This window comes from Callorhinus ursinus, unplaced genomic scaffold (genome assembly GCF_003265705.2).
Source record: "Callorhinus ursinus isolate GAN/ISIS: 27379988/994484 unplaced genomic scaffold, GSC_fseal_2.0 scaffold47, whole genome shotgun sequence".
NCBI classification, from domain to species: domain Eukaryota; kingdom Metazoa; phylum Chordata; class Mammalia; order Carnivora; family Otariidae; genus Callorhinus; species Callorhinus ursinus.
Window position 1 is genome coordinate 5,610,724 of NW_027397109.1, and position 25,565 is coordinate 5,636,288.

The window sequence follows — 25,565 nt, forward strand, 5'->3', positions numbered from 1 at the left end:
CAACCGCTGGGCACCCTGCTCATCCCCATAGCAGCATACAGAACACTTAGGGCTCAACCCACACCACTCTACCCTGGTGCTCAAGTACCAGGCACACCTTTGCAAGGGCCAATGGAGAGACTGGCCATTAAGCTTAGGATACACTCAGAGGGACTCCAGTGTCTAAGAAGGGGTTCAGTTGAATAATTCTTAGGGCTTAAAGTATGGTTCTGTTGAAGGCAATGAAGACCAATCCGGAATGGAACTCCATCCTTCCATAGAAAGACCTGTTTGTGCCTGAAGTCAATAGAGTTGGCCACTAGGAATTTGGGGTACACAGCACTTAGTGAAAACCAGTGTTCTTTTGTGCTTCCATTAGATCTAGGACTAATACTCATTTTTTCCAGCTAAGAAATCATCCACAGAGCCATCAACAGCTGGGCAATGTGCTCATGCTGTGCGGGCTAAAGCTGTTCTGGGTTCTCCTGGAGTTGCTATGGGGGACTTTTGCTACTCCAATTCCCTGCTTCCTTCCTACTGATCCCCCCTTTCCCCATCCACCGTGGGGGGTGGCTGCACTTCAGCCCAAATAGGACAGGGTCATATGGTGCACTGTGACTACTTCTATCATTATACCTCGGATACGAGTGTAAAACCCACAGCCTGGGAGAATGATGCTGGACCACATAATCAGCCTGATCATCCAAATCTCAGAACATAAATCATGAGTCAGATTCTTTTTGTTTTACCCAGAAAACTGTGGGCAGGTTTATCCTCCACCACGCGAATCCTCCGAGCTCCCGCCGGAATGACAGCAGCTTCGATATAACCTGTGGTGGCAGAGAACAGAAAGGTGAAGTACGCCTCCACCCCCATCAGAGGCCCATGCAGAACCCCCTACCAAAATCCCCCCTCCACCCCTCCCCCAGCCACCGCCATGGTGATTTCAGAGCCTGCTGCTGGCCCGGCTCTAAAAAATCAAGTCAACTAACAAGGAGCGTTCTTCTACGGCCAGAACCTCCCGGCTGCCCAAATTCCAGAAAGCACTACTCCTGTGTGTTGAGAGTTGAATTGTCTCCCCCACCCACCCCCATTCTTATGTTGAAGTCCTAATCCCCCCTACCTCACAATGTGACCTGATTTGGAAATTGGGCCTTTGCGGATGTGATTCGCTACAATGAGATCCCACTGGAGTAGGGTGGGCACCATATCTTATAAAAAGGGGGAATTCAGATGCAGACACACACACAGAACTCCATGGAAGCCGAAAGCAGAGATCAGGGTGATGTATCTACAAGCGAAGCCACCAGAGGCTAGGGGAGAGGCATGAAGCAGATTCTTCCTTCCAGCATTCCGAAGGAAGCAACCCTGCCCACACCTTCATCTTGGACTTGTAGCTTCCAGAGCCGTGGGACACGAACGGTCCATTGTTTATGCCACTCAGGTTGTGGTACTTGGTGACAGAAGCCCTCGCAGACTGAGACAGCCTGGAGTCCTGTGGGGACAGCCTCTCCCTGGCGCACAAGGGCAGCGTGCCCCTGGCCACTCCATCTGCGGGAGGTTCCTTTGGGCTTCGCTGTACTCTGAGCTGTCCCCAAATCCATGGAATGATGGCAGAAGCTAAGCTCCGTGCCCAGTGGCAAAACCACTCCTTAACACACAGTGCGCCGTTGCCTGCTTCCACTGATCTCTGGGCATTTCTGCAACTCTCCCAGTGCACACTTTGTCTATCTCCTTGAGTATTTCCAACTGATACGGGAGGTCCTCAGAGGTCTTCCTCTGCCCATCCTCTGACCCCACATGTGCCCAGACAGTGGGGGGGGTGGATAATGAAGATTCAGGGAGGGTGTGACTGAGGCTGCCGGACAGGAGGTCAGCCACTGGCTGCTGCCTGGTTAACTGGGTCAATAAATGAGCCCAGCACTATGGTGAGATTTTGAAAGGCAGGCTGGTAATCATTTTGTTTTGATTTCCATTTGGGTTTTAGACAAGGGTTACATGTGTTTGCTTCAGCAATTTAGACGATGATCCCAAATTAGATTATGAATCCTTCCCCCATGGTTCCTAAATGTGATCCTCAGAGTCAGCAGGGGAGCATTAAAAAGGAGAGCTTTCTGAGCCCAACTATGTAGAGATTATGGAAATACCTATTTGTGTGAGGTTGGTTTATTTCCTCTTTTTCTCACAGTAAAACTAGCCTTATTTTTATTATAAAAATAGTACATGATAATTCAAACCACAGAAGGGGAAAAAAACCAAGATGAATCTGTACCACGTTGCACTACAGAAATTATCCCTAAAAAAACAAAATTTTGGAGACTAGCCTTTTCGGCAACTATTAATGCATATAAAAATACATACACCATTTTACATGAATAGGTTATTGTATGGAGTTTTAAAAGAGCAGGGACAACTTTAAAATAATTAGAGTTTTGCCAGGCAGTATGTGCCCAAGGTACAAAATTCAAGTTACAAAAGGTTATAGTAGAAAGGATGTGTCTCTAATAAGATATATCCTGTACTTAGATACCTTTCTAACACTCTTATTATTTATAATAATTTGTGTATTTTGGCTGGGTTCCTATAAAGCTAATTGAAACATCTCATATGACGGTTTTGTTTCTTCCTTTCTAATCGTTATGGCTTTGATTTCTTCTCCTTCACCATTCTGGCTGGAACTTACAAAACCTTGTTGGATGCAATGAGAGATTGTGGCATCCTTGCCTTATTCATGATGTTCCCAGGAAGGCCTCCAAAGTTTTCCCACTGAAAATGAAGTCTGCTGTTGTAAGGTGATGGGTATCAAAGATCAAGTTAAGGAAGTTCCCTTTTATCCTAGTTAAGAGCTTTTGTTACAAAGTGATATTGAAGTTAATGAAGTGTTTTGCATCTACTGAGAACATATTGTTTTTTGTTTTTTGTTTTTTCCAAATAACCCAAAGACCTCAGGGCATTTGAACTGTAATCACACTGGTCCTGGTTAACATGGCGGGTGGGTCAGTATCTTAGCTTTTCTTTGCCTTTCCTTCACCTTTTCCTTACATTTTAGTTAACTGTTATTTCTGTTTTATTCTGATGCTTTTCTGTAAACCTTTAATTGTATTTGCATTTTTATGATATAGTTTGTCAGCTGATAAGTGAAATATTTTAATCCCTGGATATTAAAAGATAGGAAATCAGCATAATTACACTGTGCTTTACTTTCTTACATCTTACTTTCAACTTTTATTGTCTGAATCTTACATTGTATTCGTTTATAACATTTATCTTTTGCTAAGATAAGTCCTGCAGTCGGTTTTAGTCTTAGTCCTAAAAATTAAAAAATTAATTCATTATGTGTCCCTCTGCCAGTTTCTTCAACAAATTCTTACTTGCTTCAAGTCTGTGCTCTTTGAGATGGGTTTGTGAAATAGTTATATTTTCTGAAATGTAATATAGTAAAAAAATAATTGTTTGATGTTCTTATACTGGAATGTCAGTTTGACAGCTATAAAATTCTTGGCTCACACTTTCTTTCTCTGAGCCCACTGCTATGAGTTGTTCCATTGAATGTTAGTGAGGAGAAGACTGAGGCCAATCTGATGTTTTTATTAGGTTACCTAAAATTTGGATTGAATGCTTACAAGAAAAAATCTGATAACTATGAGGCTAGTCATAGTTTAGTAGAATTTTTTCCTGGGACATGAGGCTATATTATTATTATACTTATATATTTTTCTGATCAAATTTGGTTTTCTTTTCCGGGGACACCAAATTATGCTTGATTTTCTTTTTCTGCCATTGTGTTCACTTGATCTCTTACCCTTTTGATTCTTTGTTCATTTCCATTTTGCTCTGCTCATTTTTCTCAGTCCTGCCCTCCATGCTTCTTCTTGTGTTCTCAGCAATGTTACTTTCCTTTGCTTCCATGTGGACTTGGTTTCTGTGATGGATCCATGTTCTTCTTTGACATCTTTCCTTAGCTCTGCCAAGTCATGTTTCATCTCTCTCTGTTGCTTCACTGTATCTTCACTGAGGTCTCATGTCTTAGCTATGAGTTCTTGTTTTATTGAGGCTATTGTTTAATCAGTTTCTGGAATTTATGGCAGTAACATTTGGTCACAATTTTCATCTTCTCTTTGGCAACATTTTGCTGGGTTTTTTTTTTCATTCCCTTGTATTCTCATCTTTTATCCCTTTCCTATTGCAGTGATGGATCCTGTTCTGATCTTTCTAAATTACTAGTTTTTAAGTGACATGAGTTCTAATTATACCAGCTGCTTGCAGTAGGCTTGTGCAATAGGGAAGAATAGCACAGTGTCATAGGCTAGCAGGACTTTTAATTGTTAGGACAGAGGTTTATGTGTATCAGTGAATTGATATTTATTTTTGTAAAAAATTATGTATTTTAAATTTATACAAATACGCATATATATTTGCTCATAAGAATTTTATAATATAGGTAACTCTCAAATCTTCTTAATCCCACTCCCCTCCCTATGGGAACTGCCACTATCAGTCTGGTGTATTTTCATTCAGATGTTTTACTATTATACACATATATCCATGAAAATTAAAGATATTTATATTTATATTTTACATAAGCATTAGGAGTAACATTATGACTGAATACTGTACTATATTATACTTTTTTTAACACGATATATCTTTGAGATCTATCCATGCGTGTGTAGCTCTACTTAATTTTTCATTTAAATAAATTGTATTTTACAAAATTACTCACCTACTGATATACATTTAGGTTGTTTCAAATTTGTTACTGTTAGAAACAATGCCATCTTGCATATGAATATGCACTCAAAACTAACAAAATAGTAGCAACCTAATCCAGCAACATATAAGGGCACCTGGGTGGCTCAATCGTTAAGCATCTGCCTTCGGCTCGGTCATGATCCTGGGGTCCTGGGATCGAGCCCCGCATCGGGCTCCTGCTCGGCGGGAAGCCTGCTTCTCCCTCTCCCACTCCCCCTGCTTGTGTTCCCTCTCTTGCTGTGTCTCCCTCTGTCAAATAAATAAAAAATCTTTAAAAAAAAAACCCAGCAACATATAAAAAGGATTATATACCATGATCAAATAAGATTCATCCCAGGAATTGAAGGTTAGTTTAACATGTAAAAACAAATCAGTGTAATCTATATAAAAACAAACCCACAAAATCATGAAAGTATTCATAATAGATTCAGAGAAAGTATTCATAATAGTAATCAAAGAAAGTATCTGATAGAATTTAATACCCTTTCATGATAAGAACACTCAAGAAAATAAGAATACAAGGGAACTTCCTCAACCTGATAAACAGCACTTATAAGACACCCACAGCTAACATCAGACCTAATGGTGAAATACTTTAATGCTTTCCCTCCCCCAAATCAGGAAGAAGACAGGATGTCCACTCTTGGTACTTCTATTTAGCATTGTACTGGCAGTTCTCTCCACATTGATCAGGCAAGAAAGATTTTTAAAAGGCATCTAAACGAGAAAGGAAGAAGTAAAAACATCTCTATTTGCAGATGTCAAGATCTTATATATAGAAAAATTCTAAGGAATACACTAAAATATTAAAATAGGTTCAGCAAGGTTGTAAGACATGAGATCAATATACAAAACTCAACTGCTTTTCTAGGCATTAGGGTTGAATAGTTCAAAATGAAATTAAGAAAACAATTTGAATTAAATAGCATCAAAAAGAATACTTACAAATAACCTTCACAAAAGATGTGCAAGATTTCTACGCCAAAAACTACAAAATGCTGTTGAAAGATATTAAAGAAGATCTAAATAAATGGAAAGACATTCCATGTTCATGGATGAAAAGTTTTAATGTTAAAGTGGGAATATTTCACAAACTGACTTACAGCTTTGACATGGTCTATCTTAAAACTCCAGCTTTTCATTTTTGTTTTTTGCCAAAAAAATGACAAGCTGATCCTGAAATTCATATGGAAATGCAAGGGACCCAGAATAAACAAAACAATATTTAAAAGGAACAAAGTTGGAAAACTGACACTCATTTTAAAGTTTTCTAGCCAGCTATAATAATGAGGACAATGTGGCCCTGGCATAAAGACAGACCTCTTTTTAAAGATTTTATTTATGTATTTATTTGAGTGAGAGAGAAAGAGAGAGAGGGCAGGAGCAGAGGGAGAGGGACAAGCAGACTTCATGATAAGCGTGGAGCCCGAGGCAGGGCTCAATCTCATGACCCCGAGATCCTGACCTAAGCTGAAATCAAGAGTTGGATATTCAACTGACTGAGCCACCCACCCACCCACCCCAACACAGACATGTTTATTAGTGGAATATAATTGTGAATCTATAAATTAATCCTTTATTGACTTCTTAAAAGCAAAGGCGCCAAGAATATTAAATGGGGAAAGAATGGTCTTTTCAACAGCATTGGGATAATTGGATATCCACATACAAAGGAATGAAGGTGGACTCCTATCTCAAACCATACCAAAAAACCTATCCTAAAATGGGTCATAGACCTAAATCTAAGAACTAAAACTATGAAATTCTTGAAGAAACCATAGGAGTAAAATTTTTACAACCTTGGATTAGGTTTCTTAGATATGACAACAAAAGCACAAGCAACAAGAGAAAAAAAAAGTAGGTTACATCGAAATTTAAAACTCTGTGCTTCCAAGGACACCATCAAGAAAGTGAAAAGCATTTTGATAAAGAAACTATCTAGGATATAGAAAGAAAGCTTATAATTCAATAATAAAGTGACAAATAATCCAATTTAAAAATAGGCAAAGGATTTTAATAGACATTTCTCCAAAGAAGATATATGAATGGCCAGTAGGCACATGGAAAGATGCTCAAAATCATTAGTCATTAGGGAAATGCAAATCAAAACCACCATCAGAAACTACTTCACACCCACTACGATGCCTATAACCAAACAATAGACAAGAAGAAGTCCTGTAGAGAATGTGGAGCAAATGGAACCCTCATTCATTATTAGCAAGAATGTAAAATGGTACAGGCACTTTGGAGAAGAGTTTGGCAGTTCCCCCTAAAATTAAACAGAATGACCATATGACCGACCAATTCCATTCCCAGGTATATAGCCAAGAAGAATGCAAACACATGTCCACGCAAAAACTTACATACAAATGTTCACATCAGCATTATTCATAATACTGATTATTTCTTACACCTATTATTCATAATAGGTGTAAGAAAAAAAAAGTGGAAACAACTCAAAGACCCATCAAATGATGAATGTATTTTTTTAAATGTGGTATAAGCATACAATGGAATATTATTCAGTAATAAAAGGAATGAAGCCACTGACACATGCCACAATATGGAGGGACCTTGAAAATATTACGCTAAAGAAGCCAGTCACAAAGGACCACATATTGCACGTGCCATTTATATGAAATGTTCAGAACAGAGAAACGGACCTAGAGAGTGGATGCTGAGCGCTGAGGTAGGTAGGAGGGAGATGGGGAATGACTGCGGATGAGTGTGGGATTTCTTTTTAGGATGACTGTGGTGATGGTTGCACAACTATGTACATGTACTAAGTGCCCACTGAATTGCGCATTTTAAAGGGGGTGAATTTTATGGTATGTGGACTTTATTTCAATTAAGATGTTTTTTAAAAAAGAAATAATAACTGCAACGAACAGCTTTGCACATGTCTCATTGTGCATATGTACCATGTCCTACCCAATCAGCTGTGAGAATTGCTGGGTCAAATATACATGAGCTGAAATGTTACAAGGATAGCTCAATTGCCCTCCGTAACAGCTTGACGACTATAGAAATCAACCAACCCTATATGAAGTTGTCTGTTCATTCTAAATACTTGAAATTAGCAATCTTCTTAACATTTGCTAACCCACTAGGTGAAAAAAATATTATTTGGGAGATTTAATTTGCATTTCTCTATCAGTGCGGCTTGGCATCTTATTACATACTGATTGGCCATTTGCAGTTCCTTTTCAGTTAACTGCCTTGTTGAGAAGCACTGCCCATTTTTCTACTGGCTTTTTGTTTTTATTTAATTGATCAGCAGGAATTTTAAAAGGATATCTTAGTACCTATTAACATATATTTAATGTGTTTTGAACTCAAACCCTTTACTTACTAGACTTATTGCAAACATTTTTTTCTGTCATTTGTCGTTTATTTATGGTGCCCTTTACCACATGTTTTATTTTGAAGGTCATACTTTTGAGATCTTTTTGTTTTCTGATGGCTTCTTCTCATTCTGTACTAGTTTTATGGATACAGTCGCATCTCAGATCTTTTTAAGAACAGTTGGTAGAGATTTTGTGCTTCTATTACTTGAGTGATCTTGTTTTTCCTGTGGGTCATCTTTTCAGGTTCCCTGGGTCTCGCCCATTTGTGTTGCAGACTCTTTCAAGAAGGATGCCGGGGGGGGGGGGGGGGTGTCTGTGAATCTGGGCGGGGTTTGCTGACCATCAGGACTCGCTTTCAGCTGGGGTCAGGGAGCCGTTGTTGGGTGCTGACAACCGGAACAGCGAAATGTTTGCTCCATGTGCTGTGTCGTGGTGCTGGCCACCAACTATCTCCAGGTCCCTCTCCAGAAATGATAGGGATGCATTTCCCTGCCCTCTTAAACTGTGTGACCATGTGACCTACTCTGATTCTTAAAATGTGAGTGAAAGTGATGTGCACGTAGGAGCTTTAAGAGCATCAGGACCTGATTTGCTGTGTTCTATTTTTCCTGCCAAGGTGATCATGGCAGCATCTGAACAATAAAATCTGTCAGCCCAGGTCCATGAGTGGCTCAAATATGCAGACCCTTCTACCACCCATATTGGACATGCAGCATGAGCAAGAAATAAACTTTTGTGTTAAGCCACTGAGATTTGGCGGGGCGGGGCGGGGGGTTATTGTGTCTTGTTTATTGCAGCAAATCCAAGTCTATTTATTTGTATTCATGTACATGTGAGATGTCCTTGTTCCCCTTAAACCTCTTAATAGGTTCCTTTTCTTTCCTTTTTTTTTTTCTTTTTTAAAGTAGGCTCCATGCTCAGTAGGGCCCAACGTGGGGCTTGAACTCACAACTGGAGATCTGAGCCGAGAGATCAAGAGTCAGACACTCAACCGACTGAGCCACCCAGGCGCCCCTTAATAAGTTCCTTTTCATTCATTTTAAGGTGAGCTTGGGAAGAGAGGAAGCGCTTGTTTTTCAAGCAGCCATCTTGGATGGAAAATTTGGCAGCATCTGTCAGTCTTGACAGCAAATGCCTGGGTGTTGTTACTATAGATCCAGCTCCAGAAATTTTACAAATTCCTGTTCTACTTGACCTAGGGAGACTCCACAGATGTGAACACACTTCTGTCTGAGGGCTGAGGGCAGTTATCTCACTTCGTGTGCTCTGATCCTGATTCCCAGGCAGGATGACTTTAACCAACTGGGGTGTGGTCCTCCAGTGTGATTCCTTCCAGACCCTTCCCATTGCCACAGGGAATGGGAACACTGGCTCACCCCAACAGCCTGCCTGTGGTCCCTGCTCTGCTCAGTCCTCACAGGGGGAGGCAAGGGGTTCTGATTAAAAACAGTTTTTGCTCTCGCAATGCTTTTCTACTTAAAATGTCTGGCCACCAAAAACAAAACAAAACAAACAGAACAAAACAAAACAACGACAACAGAACACATCTTTTAAGATTACAGCAGTGGACTGTGTACCACAAATTTCTCTTCGAGAAGTTCATTCCTTCTGGGGGAGTTTGAAGAATTACTGGATTCTAGGCATACAAGACAGTCAAGTGTCAAAAACGGAGACAAAACTGTTCAGGGTCAACATGATGGAAACCTTTTTGGGGAGGAGTCTATTTCAACCACAAAACTGACCTGGGTACAGGACCTGCTTGGGGAGCTGGTTCTTCTCGGAAAAAAGCCGCTGTTATGTGGAATCTTCCTATTCTGTGACTAATAAACCTTGGTGTTAGTATTACTAGGCTGCTAAAATCGGAGGCAATAGATGCATCCACCAAGATCCAGATTAGTTCATTTTCCACATTCCACAGGAAGGTAGTGCATTTGCAACAAATACATGATCACCACACCTATGTTTAAACTTCACTTTGGCACAAGTAGTAACACTGAAAAGGTACCTGGTGTTCTCTCCTCTTTCAACTATGCTGGGGGCAGAGCAGATGAGTAGTGAAAAGCTCAGGGTAGACACACAATCAGGTGAGGCTCATCCTCAGGTGACCTCTGAGTAATAGGGCAGGGGAGTCACTGCCATGCATGGGTTCTGCTAACCTTTCTAAGATTTGCAGAGAACTAATGAAAGAGAAAATTCCTGAAATAAAAGGCAGGTGTTCAGTCCACAAACCAAGGAAATCACCTCTACTTCATTGTCCTTTTTCCCTTCTTTTGACCCACAGCTCAAAGCCCAGGCTGAAGTTGGTGTAGAGAGGGGCCAGCAATAGCAAGAGGCCCATCACCAAGTCCCAAAGCACCTTGTCATCCCTCATACCAGATGGCCCCCCAGGCAGATGCCAGGTACCACATGTTGACTGGGCATGAAAAATAATTAATGGAGGGGTGGACTCTAAGAATTCACAAGATAAAGTCACAATTTAGGTAGGGTAGGCAAGACTTTATCTTCAGAATAATTTTCCATTCTAGTCTCTGCCATCAAACAGGAGAAATCCAGTTAGAGGGACACGATTTGGTGTCATGAGGAAGCCATGGTTAACATTCAAAGCCTTTGCCATCCTCCTAGGAGAACATGCCATTTTTACCATCAGGACAAGTGGTCAGAAGGAACTTCAGTGCGATGTTGACCTGAAACCTATCTCAAATCTTCTGAATAGTTAGTATCACCGGGCTATGAACACACTCCCCTGCAAAATACTTTTTGTCTGCATTCCCCAAGTAGACTTGCTTTTAGATGATGTGGTCACACTTTCCCCTTGTGTTTTAGGAGTGTTAACTTTCTTCGGAAGAAAACCATTGTGCCGGTAAGGTACCGTGACAGAATGCATGTCAAACTCTGGCTATGTGGCCTGGAACTCTTTCACAAGGTTGAATCAAACATGTAAAAACCCAAACAAACAAACAAAAACACATTTTTTTGTGTGTGTATGATTGTCTTATAAAATGCTTGGAGAGGCTTTCATCTAAGTTTATAGTTTCCCCCACTTTTTTTTTTTTTTAAACAAAAGTTGTTTATGAGAATACTACTATTTTTATGTTTACCCCTAAGGGTTGTTCTGGGTCTCAGTGGAAAGACCTCATTGTTTGGGAAGCCCGTGGGGCCAGACTAATATCCTTCCTTGTTTAGTTCCCCCGAACGTGAGGTCAGTGTAGGTGGGCCAAAGCAAGGCCGTGACCTTATCTCCAGTATGAAGACCAGGAGGGTGTGATGCCCCTGCCCTGTGAGAAGTCCAAGTGTTTGATACGGACACTTCCCTATGGAAGAACGGGCCACCTGCAGCAAATTCTCTGGCATGTCGTATCATTTCCTGCCCAAGAGCCAGGTGTGGCCGAGGAGAATGAAGATGTATCCCTTGGCATATTGACACAGGTTTCTGTCTGGTCTCCGATCTCATAACTCTTTACCTTTTATAGCTTTAAAATTAGTTTTGTTCTACGGTTTTTTTCTTTCTGGCAATCAGTCTTAAACATCAATTATATAGAAGTGACAAATGGCCTTTGTGTTTATCCATGGCTTCATGCATGACCCATTCCCATTCACTCTGCTCAGAAAACATTCAGGCACGGAAATGAGGAAAGAATCCCACACCAGACACGTCACCTCAAGTACCACACAAGATACACAAACATCTTACATGAGAAACACTTGGGAACAGCCTTTGCCATCACACATGTGGACACCTTCGTACAAAGATTATTCTTGACTGAGGAAAAGAAATATACAGTCATTGGTTTCTGTGCACATTTCAGGAACTGATACCGTAGTTCTTAATCATGGTGGTGAGAAGAGTCATTGTTTGTCATCGTGTAAGGTTCCCCCCAGCACCTCCATATCCCACACCTAGAGAACAGAACGTGGCACGTGAGAGAGTTTCTAAAAGTAATTATTGAATAAATATTTGACTTCTGGATCCATCCACACTCAAAAGGGATAGATCACGTCACCTTCCCTTTTAAGAATTCATTGTTCGAGAAGGTTCTCTTCGAGAATTAAGTGCAAAGAGATTCAGATTCAGAGATTCTATCCCATGGGGCACCATGGATAGAACCATCTGTGGTGACTTCAGGGGGTACTAGTCACCTTTGCAGCACTGAGGAGGAGCACGGAATAAAGACAATGACACTTGAATGAATGAAGTTGGAGGCATCATTCCAAGAACTTTAAAATACTAAATTAAAAAACTCAGCTGTTTGAACTCAAACAAAGGCTTGAGCATGTTCAAGCCCATCCATCAGAGACATAATACAATAGCCATTCGAGTAGATTCTTTCCGCAGTTGAGTTGCTGAGGACCTCGGTTATTCAAAGTCAGGAATCGAGAGGCCAGAGTGTAATAAACAGTAATAAACACTCAGAATGCCATATCCCCACTCGATGTTTCTGGCCTCTCAAGGACACAAGAGGGGGACATCCTGGGGGATGTGGACGCTGGCCCTGTGTGGGTCTGCTCTGGAGTCTCAGCTCAAGCACTTTGGTGAAAAAATCCAGATGAGGTCAGGCAAGGGTCAGGACTTTATATAATTGGGCAAAAATCCTGAATTTGATTACCTGTTCTCTTTCTGGTGTGGCATTTCTTTCTGATATTCACCCTTAAGGGTGATAAGACATTCCTCCTTCTCCCAGTCTTTTTAGCTGGGCAGAGATGAAGTTACCTTCCTGATCAGTGAATCTACTCTGTCATACTTGGAGTCACCCAGATGTTCCGTGACCGGAGGCTTTATACCATTTCCAAGTTTGATTTTTCCTTCAGCCTGAAATGTCCTTTCTCCACCCGCACTGTCAGTTCATTTCTACCTGTCTTTTATGGCTCAGGGACCACCCTCAACTTTCAGGAGACCTGGGTGAGGCACCCCACCAGAATTTGAGGCCCCATAGCACCCCCCCCCCGCCACTGAGCTGCCTCCACCTCACACGTGGACTCAAGCGGCTTGCCTGGGGGTACCCTTCCTCGGCAGTGACCAACTTGGTGACTGTTAACTTTAATTTCTGTACCCCTCATGCTTAAAATGTAGTAGTGTCGCACAAATGTCTACTGGGTGACCGGTGGTCAGTAACTTTGCATATGTACATTCCAGAATGCCAGGCCGTGATGACAGGCTTGCGTTTGATGAAACTATATTAAATAGTGATTCATTCATGTGTGAGTGAGCATTTCACGCACAGCCTCAGGAAGCAGAATCCACACCGATAGGAGCTTCTGCTCACAGACCCCGATGGTGAGGATTTGGAAGAAACGGCTTTAGATTTTAGATCAAAGGTGTGACATCTGGCAATCCCTCAGAAGGACAGAACTTTCCAGGTGGGCAAAGCTAAAGGGTGCTTATCTTTCTCTTAAGGTTTGCTAATGATGGGGGAGCAGAAGGCAAGCTGAGGACAAAGCATAAGCTGACACCCTGCAACCTTCCCCCACTCCTGGGTGGGACATGTGTGACATTCTTCCAGGAATCTTCCAACTAAATGTTAATACCTTGCTAGAGGGAAAAACAACCTTAACTTGAAGATGGCAAGACCTCTGGTATTTAATAGGTATCTTGTAGGTCGGTCCTCTTTAGCATATGAAAGTTCTTTTGAAACCTCCTTTTTCCTTACTTCTGCCAACTCAAAGTATATCATCAGCCACTCCTCGAGACCCCGGTGCACAGCTCCTTCTGCCCACGGGTCCTGTCCCTGGGCTTTAATAAAACCACCATTTTGCACCAAAGACGTCTCAAGAATTCCTTCTTGGTGGTCAGCTCTGGACCTCACCCCACTGAACCTCGCCTATATTCTAAAACCACATCACTAAGGCTTTTGTGCCTCAGAAGCTGGAAGGAAGCACATACATCACAAGCCAGGGCGTAGACAGCTACCCCCAGGATTCCAATGGCTATCTGTCCCTCCAGGGAGGACTGGCTGCCTGAGCCCCAGAATCCTGACCACCCCACGAGGAAGGCTGCACATTCCTGCCCACCTTCCTCCCGTGCACATATGGGACCCAGGCACCAAGTAGAACGGAGAAAGGGGTGATAAGAAAAAAAAAAAAAAAAGAGTTACTGTGATTGGAAGAATGGATCTACTCATGACGAGATTAAAGGTCAACAAGTGGATTAGACTGGGGGAAAAAAAAGACAGAACCTTTTTTCGCCCCATCGGGGTTCTCTTGGAACTGAGCTACTATAGTGCATGCAGTGGAGGTTTTCAAAGATGTGTGGCAGAAACAGCCTTAGAGTGCTAGTGAATCGCCCCGGGGGCAGGAGTGGGCGTGTCTGTGCTCCCCCGGCCTTCTACTGAAGGGAGCAACTCTAGTCCAGTTTATTGGAGTGGCACATTTGATTTAAATAAAGGGTTCTAGGGGCACCTGGGGGGCTCAGTCGTTAAGCGTCTGCCTTCAGCTCAGGTCATGATCCCAGGGTCCTGGGATCGAGCCCCGCGTTGGGCTCCCTGCTCGGCGGGAAGCCTGCTTCTCCCTCTCCCACTCCCCCTGCTTGTGTTCCCTCTCTGGCAGTCTCTCTCTGTCAAATAAATAAAATCTTTTAAAGAAATAAATAAATAAATAAATAAAAAAGGGAACACAGAAACAAATAAAGGGTTCTAATGCTTCCTTTTTTTTTTTTTTAATTTTATCAGTAGTAAAACTTGCCAACTGCAGAGGTTTTGTTCCTTGTTGCCCTTGCTGGCACATTAGGCAAGGTCAAAGTCTAATGGCAAACTGGAGCTGCCGTCCAAATAAAGGAAGTAGCCTACGACATATCACAACAAATAGAAATCACCAAAGCTCCAGAGCAGAGTTGTTCGAGAACTTTCTGCAGTGATGGAAACCTTCTCTCTTGGGCTGTCTGGTACAGGAACCCCCAGCCACATGTGGCCATGGAGCACTTGAAATGTGGCTAGTGGGACTGAGAACTGAATTTTCAAGATTGCTTAATTTTAATTATAATTAAAAATTGAATAGCCTGTGGCTACTGTCCTGGATGACATGGCTTCAGAGGACACTCCCCCCCAAACTGACTTGCTCTGGCATTACCTTCCTCAGTTTATCTCAGGAGCCACGCAGCAGACACAGATTCTAACACGTTTCCTATTGCATAGGCTGGGCACCTGTCTTTAAAATCCAGAAACCCGGCCTGAAATGTCATTTTTACGCGTAATCTTTAAATTTTGTGCTTGCATTTGCCTCTGGTTTTGCGGTCACAGATCCTGCAAAATGCTTGCGCGATAGGTTGCCCTTTCGGCAAGGTACCGAGAAGGAATGTCTCCTCTAGACCAGGTCTCCCATCCGTACAGAGAACAGGGAGCATTCACAGACTTCTCCTTTCCGCCTCAGTCCCAGAGCCCTGTGTTCTGTGGGACAGAGAGGATTGCTCGGGATTTGTTCTCTTGTGGTGGTAAAACTGAACTGAAAAGCTTCTATCCAAAGCCATCATTCAAATTAGCATAGAGGCTTTTCAGCTCAGCCCCACCCAACAAGCTACCTTGGTGATGTCGCTCTTGGTGACGTTGGGTGAGTGGACACTCACTCAGGCTTTGAGAAGAGCTCTCTCCCCAGATGACCTGCCTTACCTCCTTGCACCTCTCATTACGTATGTATCAACCCCGATACCTCCCTGGACATCATAAGCTGGGGTCCTCCAGGACAGGAGATCAGAAACCATCTCCCACCTCCGGGCAAAGTAGCTTACAGCTGCGTAGGTGGTTCAAGCAGAAAGACTAAGAAGACCCATCAGCTGAACTTTGATGGACGTCTCTAAGCACAGCGTTGGGGGAGGTCTACCATTTAGGAAACAGGAGACTCGCCTACTTTGTATTCACAGCTGGCAGAAGCAACGCAGACTTCCCGGAACAAATGGCTTTAAAAGCACTTTAGGGATGTGTGTAAACGCTGTGCTACTTTAACTGACAGAAAACTCAAGAGAAAACCTCTTCCATCTGCAGGTAAAAACAACATGGCGAGGTGTCCCATCAGAACACAGGCTGATGTGAAGCTTCAGGGGGACTGGTTGGGCAGGGCAGCTCCACTGAGCTCCACAAGCGAACTATTCACTTCTAGGAACCTCAAGGTATTCTGGCTAACATGTCTTCTCTTTGCCTTTCAGCAATCCTAACACTGACGTGCCGGGTCGCCTATCTATCATTGACTAGCCCTTAACAATGAGGTGCAGAGGAGGCATGTGACTCTTGGCTTTGGGCAAAGGGAATAAAATATTGTCCTTCACTTGCAGTAACCCCTTGGGTCTCCCCCTCACTCGCCCCCCCTCCCCCGGAGAGGCCAGGGTCCCCTTGCCCTTGGGCTTCACACTCACCTGTGCCCCGAGAGTGGCTGAAGTCACCCTTCACCACGCGGCACGTCTTGCCATCCCCGCTGCAGACCCCACACCGGTCTTCCTTGGCCGCGGACCCGATGATGCCATCACAGCCAATTTTCTGAACGACCAAAGGGCTGGGTTATTCCAGGTTTAAGACTAGAGGGATTTTTCAAAGAGGATCTCTGCAGGGCTGACTTCTCCAATAGGGCCCAGCAAGCGTGGTGCCTGGGACGCGCCATACTTTCAGAGGCCCGAGAAAATATTTTATTTTAAAATCAGAAGAGGAAAAAAAAAAATGAACAGACTCCAGATTGTAGCATATCTGTCTTTATAACCCACATAGTTGTCACACATATTTTTTATTATTTGTTAGGGAGGAGGGGGCCATGAAGGCAAAAAAGGCCTCAGAAGTCCCACTGAGGCTAGAAGCCTGACCCTTCGAGCACTGCCTGAGGAAGAGGCCAGCCTGACTCCCACATACCTTCCAGGGTGGCTACAACTTCACAGGATTCACGTTTCCTTTGGAGCTGCACGGGGCACCTCTATCTTGGTTGGAACAGCCCGCAGAACAGGCTGGAGAAACCACCCTGACTTTTCTGTTGAGGTCAGGAAGCCCAGAGCTCATTCAGACACAGCTGGGAATGAGCCCCCCATTTCTCCGTTGAGACCTAGCCCAAGAAGACCCCTCTTTCCCAAACCTTTCCAAAAAGGCCTGGGTGAGGTCAGAGAAGAGTAACCTGACCCTCCCTGAGTGGCTCTGGGCAGCACAGCCCAAGGCAGTTCATGAAAAGTGAGAAAAAGCTGTGAACTCTTGTTTTTCCTTCAAAAACAAATGCATGAGAATTTTATATTCTGTAAAACAACATACTTAGCTTTATAGTATGGTAAACACCGAGTATTTAATTGTTTACTAGTTAAATTGCTGAAGTTCCCCTCTCCACTCCCTCAACCCCCGCCCCCCACAAGTGAGTACTTCTAGAACAAGACTGAGTTTCCTCATCGCCCTTCATTAAGGATTGGTGCTTCAGGCCATGAAGGAGTCAACAGCCAGATAACTCAGGCCAAGGTGATTTCGCTGCTTCCCATGATGCTTGGATGGGTGCTAGAAAGCTGCTTCTCTCCTTGCACCCCACTCTAACAGGGCAGGGCATGGAGCAGAGCTGGCTGAACAGCAACTTCCTCTTGGCCCCAACGGCTTACACCTTAATCAGAATCCTCTGCTTTGTGATGGTAGTGTTTTTGTGTTTTTCCCTTTAAGATTTATTTGAGACAGAGAGTGAGCATAAGTGGGGGGGGAGGGGCAGAAGGAGAGAATCTCAAGCAGACTCCTTGCTGAGTGTGGAGCCCGATGAGGGGCTCAATCCCATGACCCATGAGATTACGACTTGAACCAAAACCAAGAGTGGGACGCTTAACCGACTGAGCCACCCTGGCGCCCCAGCACTGGTTCTTCAACAGGAATGTATGTCCACCTCTCCAGGAGGGCTATCAAAACAGACTGCTAGATCCCACGCCCAGCGTTTCTGACCCAGCACGTCTGGGTGGGCCTGAGGATGTGCATTTCTAACAAGCTCCCAGGTGATGCTGCTGCTACTGCTGGTGGTCAGGACCACCCTCGGAGAACCACCACATTATGCGATGTTCTATGAAGAGTAAGTGTGTGTTTTTCCTAAGCAACAGTCCCAAAGTCTCCTCCTGGGATCCTTTCATTTCTTTAGGGAAGAATTATGGGAAAATTACTGTTGCGTGTCCAAAAACGGTAGCATAACTGAATACATTTCAGTAAAGACCTGAAGATCTGCTAAGTGCTGAGCAAGGTCAGTCCAAAAATGACCATTAAGAAAGAGCAGTATTTGGAAAAGAAAAGTTCAAATGTGTTCAAAGTAGTAGAAAGACAGGTCAAGGGCAAGACTGGGGGCTTTAGCAGCCAGAAGTCAGGCAAAGGAATGAATGCAGGCAAGAGTACCTGAAGGAGCTGGGGAGATTTAGGTGACACGTGGAGACCCAGGTGGTAACTGGCACAGACTGCAACACCTTGTTGGGGCAGGACACCCAAGGGTGGCCCGTAGGCAGACCAGCTTCCACAGGGCACCTAGAACCAGGAGCGGCTGAGATTCGTGATCTGGACTGCTGGCTGGTTGTTGTCAAGTTGCTTGATATAAAATTGATGCCGGCTAAGAATCCAAGGCAGCCAAGATCCAAAATTTTGCTCAACCAGCATGCTCAGCAAAGGCTCTGGAACCAAATCCGTGGGGCCACACGTGTGTGTGCTGCCCATCTATATGGTACCTGTGTGTTCAGAGCTCCAGCCTTTTTCTGGCCCCCTAAACCCTGACCCCCTAAACCCTGACCACTGTCACGTCACCCTGACCTGTCCACATGTGGCTTCCCCATCACTCAGGTGCTTTCAGGTCTAGACTCTTCCTTACATGGGCTTCCTATTTTCTTTTAACCATACTCCCACTCAGCAATAGTGGGTCTCTGGCTTGGCCACCCACTTCCCTATCTGGTTCCTCAGTTGGAACTGCCTGATGAAATGCTTTCTAGATGTTCTAGGTTAACATCCCACTCTATCCAGACAGCTTCCCTCCCCAGCCCCAAGGACAGCACCTGACAAATCTGAGGCCACGCAGTAAACTGTCTGGCGGGGCCAGGAGCAGTCCCTCACCTCTTGCGTCCCAACCCTGGGCCGGCTGGGTGTCTCCCCTGATTATCCTCAGCCAAGGACCGGGGATCACTGGAAGAACTTCTGGAAAGGGTGGGGCTTCTTCTGAAGGTATGCTGGGTTTGCAAGAATGTGTAAACGTTCAGAAAAAAAGAAGCTAAAGGAACAGGAGAAACACCATCTGGGGGGGGAAGGGAATGTGAATGGAGAGTCTGCGCTAGGATCTCAAAAGGCCTTCTGCAGCCTGGCTAGGAGATCAGGACGAGGAGCAAAGGGTGTGTTTGCAATCTGCCAGAGCAGGAATTCATCTAGAAGCAGAAAGGACAGGCATCGGAGGTACTTCAAGAAGGAACAAGACAGGGACTCAATGGGAGGAAGGGCCCTTAGGAGAGCACACACTTTCCTGGATGAGCAAACCACTTCTCCCCCCGAGTCCCCTGAAAGAAGGACCTTGGTGACAAAGAGACAAGTAACAAGGAAAAATCTTGGCTTAAGTGAGCGCTTGCGAAGCCCCCACACAGCCAGACCAGCAACCAGGTGCCTTAGTGGCTGATCCTGGCAGATGCTATTGCTCCACACAAGCCGAGGCAGGTCAGGGGGCAATTTTCTACCCCTCATGAGATTCTTGTCATGGCTCCTGAAGCACCGCATAAAGAACATGTACACGTGTGCATGGCAGTGAAGCCCCAACCAGTACCCATTTAGACCTCATAGGATCCAAAATTTAAGTAGATACCATGTTTGGAGTTGATTTCTTTTTTTTTCCAGGGATGAAGTCCAAGTCAGTCGGGAGCCCAGCAAGGCCTGATGTCTGTGGGGCTGCTGGGGCCTGCTGGGCCTGCATGGAGCTAGCCCTTGCCTCTTTTCTGAGAGTCAGGGATGTTTAAAGGCAAGCCCTGGGGGGCCCATCCTCATCAGCATCTGGTCGTCTCAAGAGGCCAAATAAAGTATCCAGAGTGTGGGCTTAGAACTGGATCTGAGACACCGGGGGATCCTTTCTGAAACGTGGCCACCTGCTTATTTTTTGGTTGGTCATGGGAGCTAAGATTAGTTTATGAAGATGGTATGCCCTTTTGGACAAAGTCTCGCTCTGGATAGCCTAAAAGGAACAACTCCCCCCAGTCTGACCAGCAATGGTTAATTTCTAGGGTGGACAGAAGATCTCCCAGGCCAAGAGACACAAGATCACCTGGGGTGGCAGTTCTCCAACTCCAGCATGCCAGAGTCACCTAGAGGGCTGGACAGGTCACCCATTGCTGCGGTGGGGCCCAAGGATTCGTCATTTCCAGTGAGTTCCCAAGGTGATGCTAGGGGTCCAAGTCATATTGGGAGACCACTGTCCTGGGTTTGGCAGCTCAGAGATAGAGACCCTCATGGAGACAGCCATTGCTGTCAGATGCCAAGCCTTCTGTGTCCTGAGGGGGCAGTACCTATGTAACCCTCCCTGTCCACCCCCCCCACCCAATCCCCCCAAGGGCCCCAGGCATGAATTCCCACTGGCGAAGTAACTCCTGTCGCCTCCATCCTCTGTCACCCCTGAGCTAAAGCAGTTCTGGGCTGAGGCATCCTGGAGGGATGTGGGGGTGCCCAGCTGAGCCATGAGGACAACAGAGGCTGGCTCCCCTCTACTCTCAGGAAGCAATGAGAGCACCCTCTTACAGTGGTGCTCAGGGTGAGTAAACGATCCATGGGAAGATCTATCATAACAGAATGTCTACTTACAAAACCGCAAATGCCCTCAACCAAGGGTCTCACAGATCACCTGGAGGCTGTTCAATCCTTCTACTCACAGGAAGGTTATACTTCTACACCTCTCCACCGAGGAAACGGAAACTCAGATCTAGAGCCTTCGACAGCCTTGCTTGTAGGATTCACATTCTCTTATGTGTTAAATTGTCAAAGACTGTGTACAAGGGGAAAATGCTCTGTTATTTTCTCCTCTTTCCCTAAGCAGCATCTTGTTTCTATTTTAAAAAATCAGCTTCTTTTGCTAAGACTTCACCTCTAAGAACAAAGGTATCCTCAGACATGACTTCAAATTGTACCTAACTGCCTTCTGGATCAGGGCTAAATTACCCAGGCCGGTAGGCCATCAGCTTCTCTTCCCTAAATGTTATGCTCAAGATTGTGGTCACAACAATGCATATCCTGAGGATAATTACATATCTGGATATGAGCCTCAGTTTCCCTGTTCTTAAAGCAAGAGTAGTAACCTCAACCTCAGAGGTAAAAAATTACCTCTGCTCTGGCTCACCACCTGGGGCCCTGATGACGGGAGGGTGCTGTCGGGACAGATGGAGACTGCACACAGGCCAACTTCCTTCTAGGGGCTTGGGGGACAGCTACCACCTGTCTGAGCAGATTGGGGCTAAATAAGGTAATTGTCCTCTATCCCTTTTTCTTCCCTGGAACCACTGCCCTCTCCAAAAAAGGAAGAGCGGGAAGAAGAAAGTAGTCAGGACCACTTCCTTGCCCCTGTCCCTCTTGGTAGAAGATGCGCAGAGAGCCAGTGTTTAGGGGCTCACCCATAGGTAGGCTCTCCCATCATCTCAAGCAGTGTCCCTATACAGCCGGTCACTGTCTGCCCTAGAGAGCTTCTCAGATCAGGTGCAAACAGGAACGCATGCAGGATCACCCTTTAAGTTAATTCTTCAGGACACTCAGGGGCTGGGACAGCTTTGTGTGCTCTGCCCACTCTGCCTGGTATTATTTTAGGTATCTAGTGGGGGGGGGGAGAGGGAGAGAGAGAATCTTAAGCAAGCTTCACGCGGGGCATGGAGAGCTGTATGCCAGGCTCGATCTCATGACCCCAAGATCATGACCTGAGCTGAAATCAAGAGCTAAACGCTTAACCAACTGAGTCACCCAAGTGCCCTATTTTTTTTTTTAATTAATTCCAAACGTTAAAGGAGTTTTACTAATTGTATTTATGAGGTCTGGTGTTCTAAGAGGGCAAGATGACCAAACCAAAGGAAACTGCAAACAATAAACTCTAGAATCTCCCCATGTTTTCCTAGTGATCCCTAGCAGTTACTTTTCTACATACTCTAGGCGTTCCTGCTACCCATTACTGAGCTTTCAGAGCAGGTCTTAAAGTTCCTGGTCAGCATCTCTAGGTGGGAGCCCTGTTCTGCTGACAGATCAGGGTATATGGCACTAGGGGAGGACACTGCCTGGGCATAATTAATCAAAAGCTCAGGATGGTGAGGAACTGGTGGAGAAAGCACAGGTTCTTTTTGGTAGAGACAGACCCTGTGAAACTAGAAAGGCTTTAGTGCTCAGCACTGTGTTCCGGAGGAGGGCACAGGATGAGCCAGGGACAGGGTGGCCATTTTTCCCCAGAAGTGAGAAATATCCATCTTTAGTGATTTGAAATCTGGATTCTACCCCTGGAATCCTTCCCCTGATTGATGGAAGATCACCAGCGACAGACAACCTCTTGGTCACCACATCTACTGGCTCTTTCTCCATCCTCGTCTTCTTTGACATGATGGTTTTGTCCCCCGAAAGACTCTGGTGTCTACTTTCTCTCCATGTTCATGGTCACAGCCCAGTTTAGACCCTCATGATTCAGGACATGACCTATTGTACCTGTTTCCTCCCCTCTGCTGCCAGATTAATCTTCACCTAAGGAGATGAGAAGACCCACGGTGGTGGACCTCCACCTTAGGAATTCAAGATGCTCCATGACACCATCACACCTGCTCATCACTTCAGCTCTCCATCCTCCTCTGAATGCACACTGAACCCAATCTCCTCCCAGCCCCGTGCTACAAGCCCCATTGCCTCTCAGTTATGTGACTCGCCCTAACAGCCTCCTACTTGGTTTCCTGGATTCCACTCAGGCCCCACCACAGCCAATTCTCCATAACCAAGATGGCTTCACTCCTCTGCTTCAATCCCTCCACTCCTGTCAGAATGAAATCTAGATTCCTGTCATGACCTGTCAGGCCCTGCATGGCCTGCGGCCCTGACACCTCTGCCCTCATGGCCACTCCTTCCAGCACCTGCCACCCAGCCCTCATCTGCTTCTGGAACCTGCCAGCGTTGGAGCCACCTTCTGCCCGGAGCATTCTGTTCTGCCTTCACGAGGCTGGTTCTTCCACAAATGCAATCTCCTTGGGGAGAACTGTCATGCCATTCAGTCTTCCTCAGCCACCATCCCTCTTAACCTATGACACCATTCTCTTCTCCACGTGGAACAGTCCTTGGAACAACCATGTTTGTGAGTTTATTATGTGTTTCTCACCTGTACATTGCATGGGAACAGGGACCCCCTCGGTCCTGTTCACCACTGAACGTCTAGCACACGGAATATGCTCAATCAATCTTTGATGAATGAATAAATCAAGTTCCACCCTATGTACTTTCTGCTATGTCTAAACCAAACCTCACTGGCTCTCAATCACTTCACCTGGTGTTCAATTAATGCATAAGAATGATGGCCTCGGGACGGGAATGCCTGGGTGGCTCAGTCAGTTAAGCATCTGCCTTAGGCTCAGGTCATGATCCCAGGGTCCTGGGATCGAGTCCCACATGGGGCTCCTTGCTCAATGAGGAGCCTGCTTCGCCCTCTGCCTGCCAACTCTGCCTACTTGTGCTCTCTCTCTCTGCCAAATAAATAAAATAAAACCTTAAAAAAAAAAAAGGATGGCCTCTTACCAAGCTGGGCCCCGGGCAAACTAGGTGTAGCAGACTTTGGTTTTCAGAATGGGTCCTCTGCCTCTCTCTTCTGTGCCCTGAACCTGCCAGCAACCCCTCCCCAATGGTGAAGTTTATTCTCTCCTATTTTGGACCGGGACTCTCTCATATGGGTTTGGATGGTATTTGGTTTTTTTTCATTTTGCTTTTTCCTTTGGCCAGGAGGAGAAGCACCTCATAGTTATCTTCTAACTATGCCTCAGTCTCTTCTGTTGGAGGGATGCCACTGACTTGTTTTAATTTTAACTGAAGTTCTCTAAACCAATAGTATAGCACCCGGCCCAGCATTTCCTGGGCTCCTGGGTTAGCTACATCAACTCTTGCTGGGCTTGTCTTCTTCTTTTTGACTTTACCTTTGTTTTGCTAAACCACACATGATTTCTTCAGAACAGATGGACAGAAACTAAAATTTCTGAGTTCTTCTGTGTCTCAAAATTACTTTATTTTGTCCCCGTGCTTGATAATTTGGCTGCAGAGAATTCTATGATTATCCTCATCTTGTGCCAGGGTTGGTGTCTCTGTTTGTTTTTCTTGGTCTTTCTTGTTCCCGTTACTGGTTTTCTTCAAAGAGCTGATGATCTCTGGTTGACCATTCATATTTGAGAATGAGGCACAGAAAGGTAGACTGAGGGGGCTCTGTATTTGGGGATGGAGGTGTCGTGCGGTAGGCTTCCATTTGGGACTGGTGGGAGGGAAACTGGGGTCCACTCCCCAACCCAGGAGCGCTGTGCCCAAGTACTGAGGTCACACATCTGCTCCAGCTGCCCTTGAACAGTTTCACACACAACTTTGGAAAGGAGCCCCCGATACTTGGCGTGAAGATCATTACCCAACAGCCCAGGGTCCAAGTGCAGGGCCAGCCATGGCCAGCCATGTTGTCTGACTCTTTGCCTTCTCTTCCAATTTCAGCCAACACCTCACTCCTACTCTCCATTCCCAAGTCCTAGACGCCCTCAAGCATTCTGCTTTCTTTTCTGTCGCAACTCCCTGCACGTTCCCGTTCTGGCCCCTGTGGCTTTGTTCCTTCAATGGAACTTCCAACCTCTTCCACCCTCAGAAAGACGTGGTGTGTTTCTTCTGTCAAAAGGTGACCTCTGCTTCTCTTCGCCATCATGGTTTGTGCGATCCTGCCTTTACCATCAGCTTAGTGGAGTCCTGTCATGGGAGAGGAGCCCAGGTGAGGCTCCATCTGCCGGCTTAACCCGGAAGTTGTTATGGGAAGTTAATCAGACAGAAGGGGTGCAGGGAATGACTTCAGAGTTTTAGGCACTGCTGTCAGTAAAGATTCAGCACCAACAGTCACACACCGTAGAGATGTCAGCTGCAGGGTCATGACGTGAGGAGAAGCAGCAACCAGAGGGTGTTGTTGAAATAGAGGCCCAAGCACGAACTCCTGGTACGTTTTCCTGCATGCTTGTTACCCTTCTTTACTCAGGGGAACCCTGAGGCCAGAGTCTTATAATCTTCCTAAATTCCACCAGTAATTCTACTTGCCTAATAGGCCACCTTACACAAAATGGGAGGCCAATAAGTGATGGATAATGAAAACCGTCCACTGAAATGGGCTCCATATTCCAGAATCGCTGAAGTCCTAAGAGCAAGTTGACCCATCCACCTACACATCCACTCGCTGGGTTTCTCTTTTCAATATGCACTCAAAGGCTCTCCTCCAAGCCAGCTGCTGGGGGAACAAGGATAACCGGACATAATCCCTCCACCGAGGAAGCTTACCGGACCTGAAAATCTTCTTGGTGTTCGTCCAGCCCAGGATACGTTACACAGG

General features: G+C 45.1%; 1 protein-coding gene across 1 annotated transcript in view; it reads right to left on the reverse strand.

The window, feature by feature from the left end:
- ADAMTS17 (ADAM metallopeptidase with thrombospondin type 1 motif 17) overlaps positions 1–25,565 on the reverse strand; it is a 359,075-nt gene that overhangs the window by 94,689 nt on the left and 238,821 nt on the right. The window contains exons 16-18 of the mRNA XM_073882500.1: positions 16,414–16,534; positions 11,770–11,838; positions 729–809 (exon numbers count right to left, since the gene is read on the reverse strand). Coding sequence (XP_073738601.1) covers positions 729–809; positions 11,770–11,838; positions 16,414–16,534 — 271 coding nt within the window. The remainder of the gene's footprint in view (positions 1–728; positions 810–11,769; positions 11,839–16,413; positions 16,535–25,565) is intronic.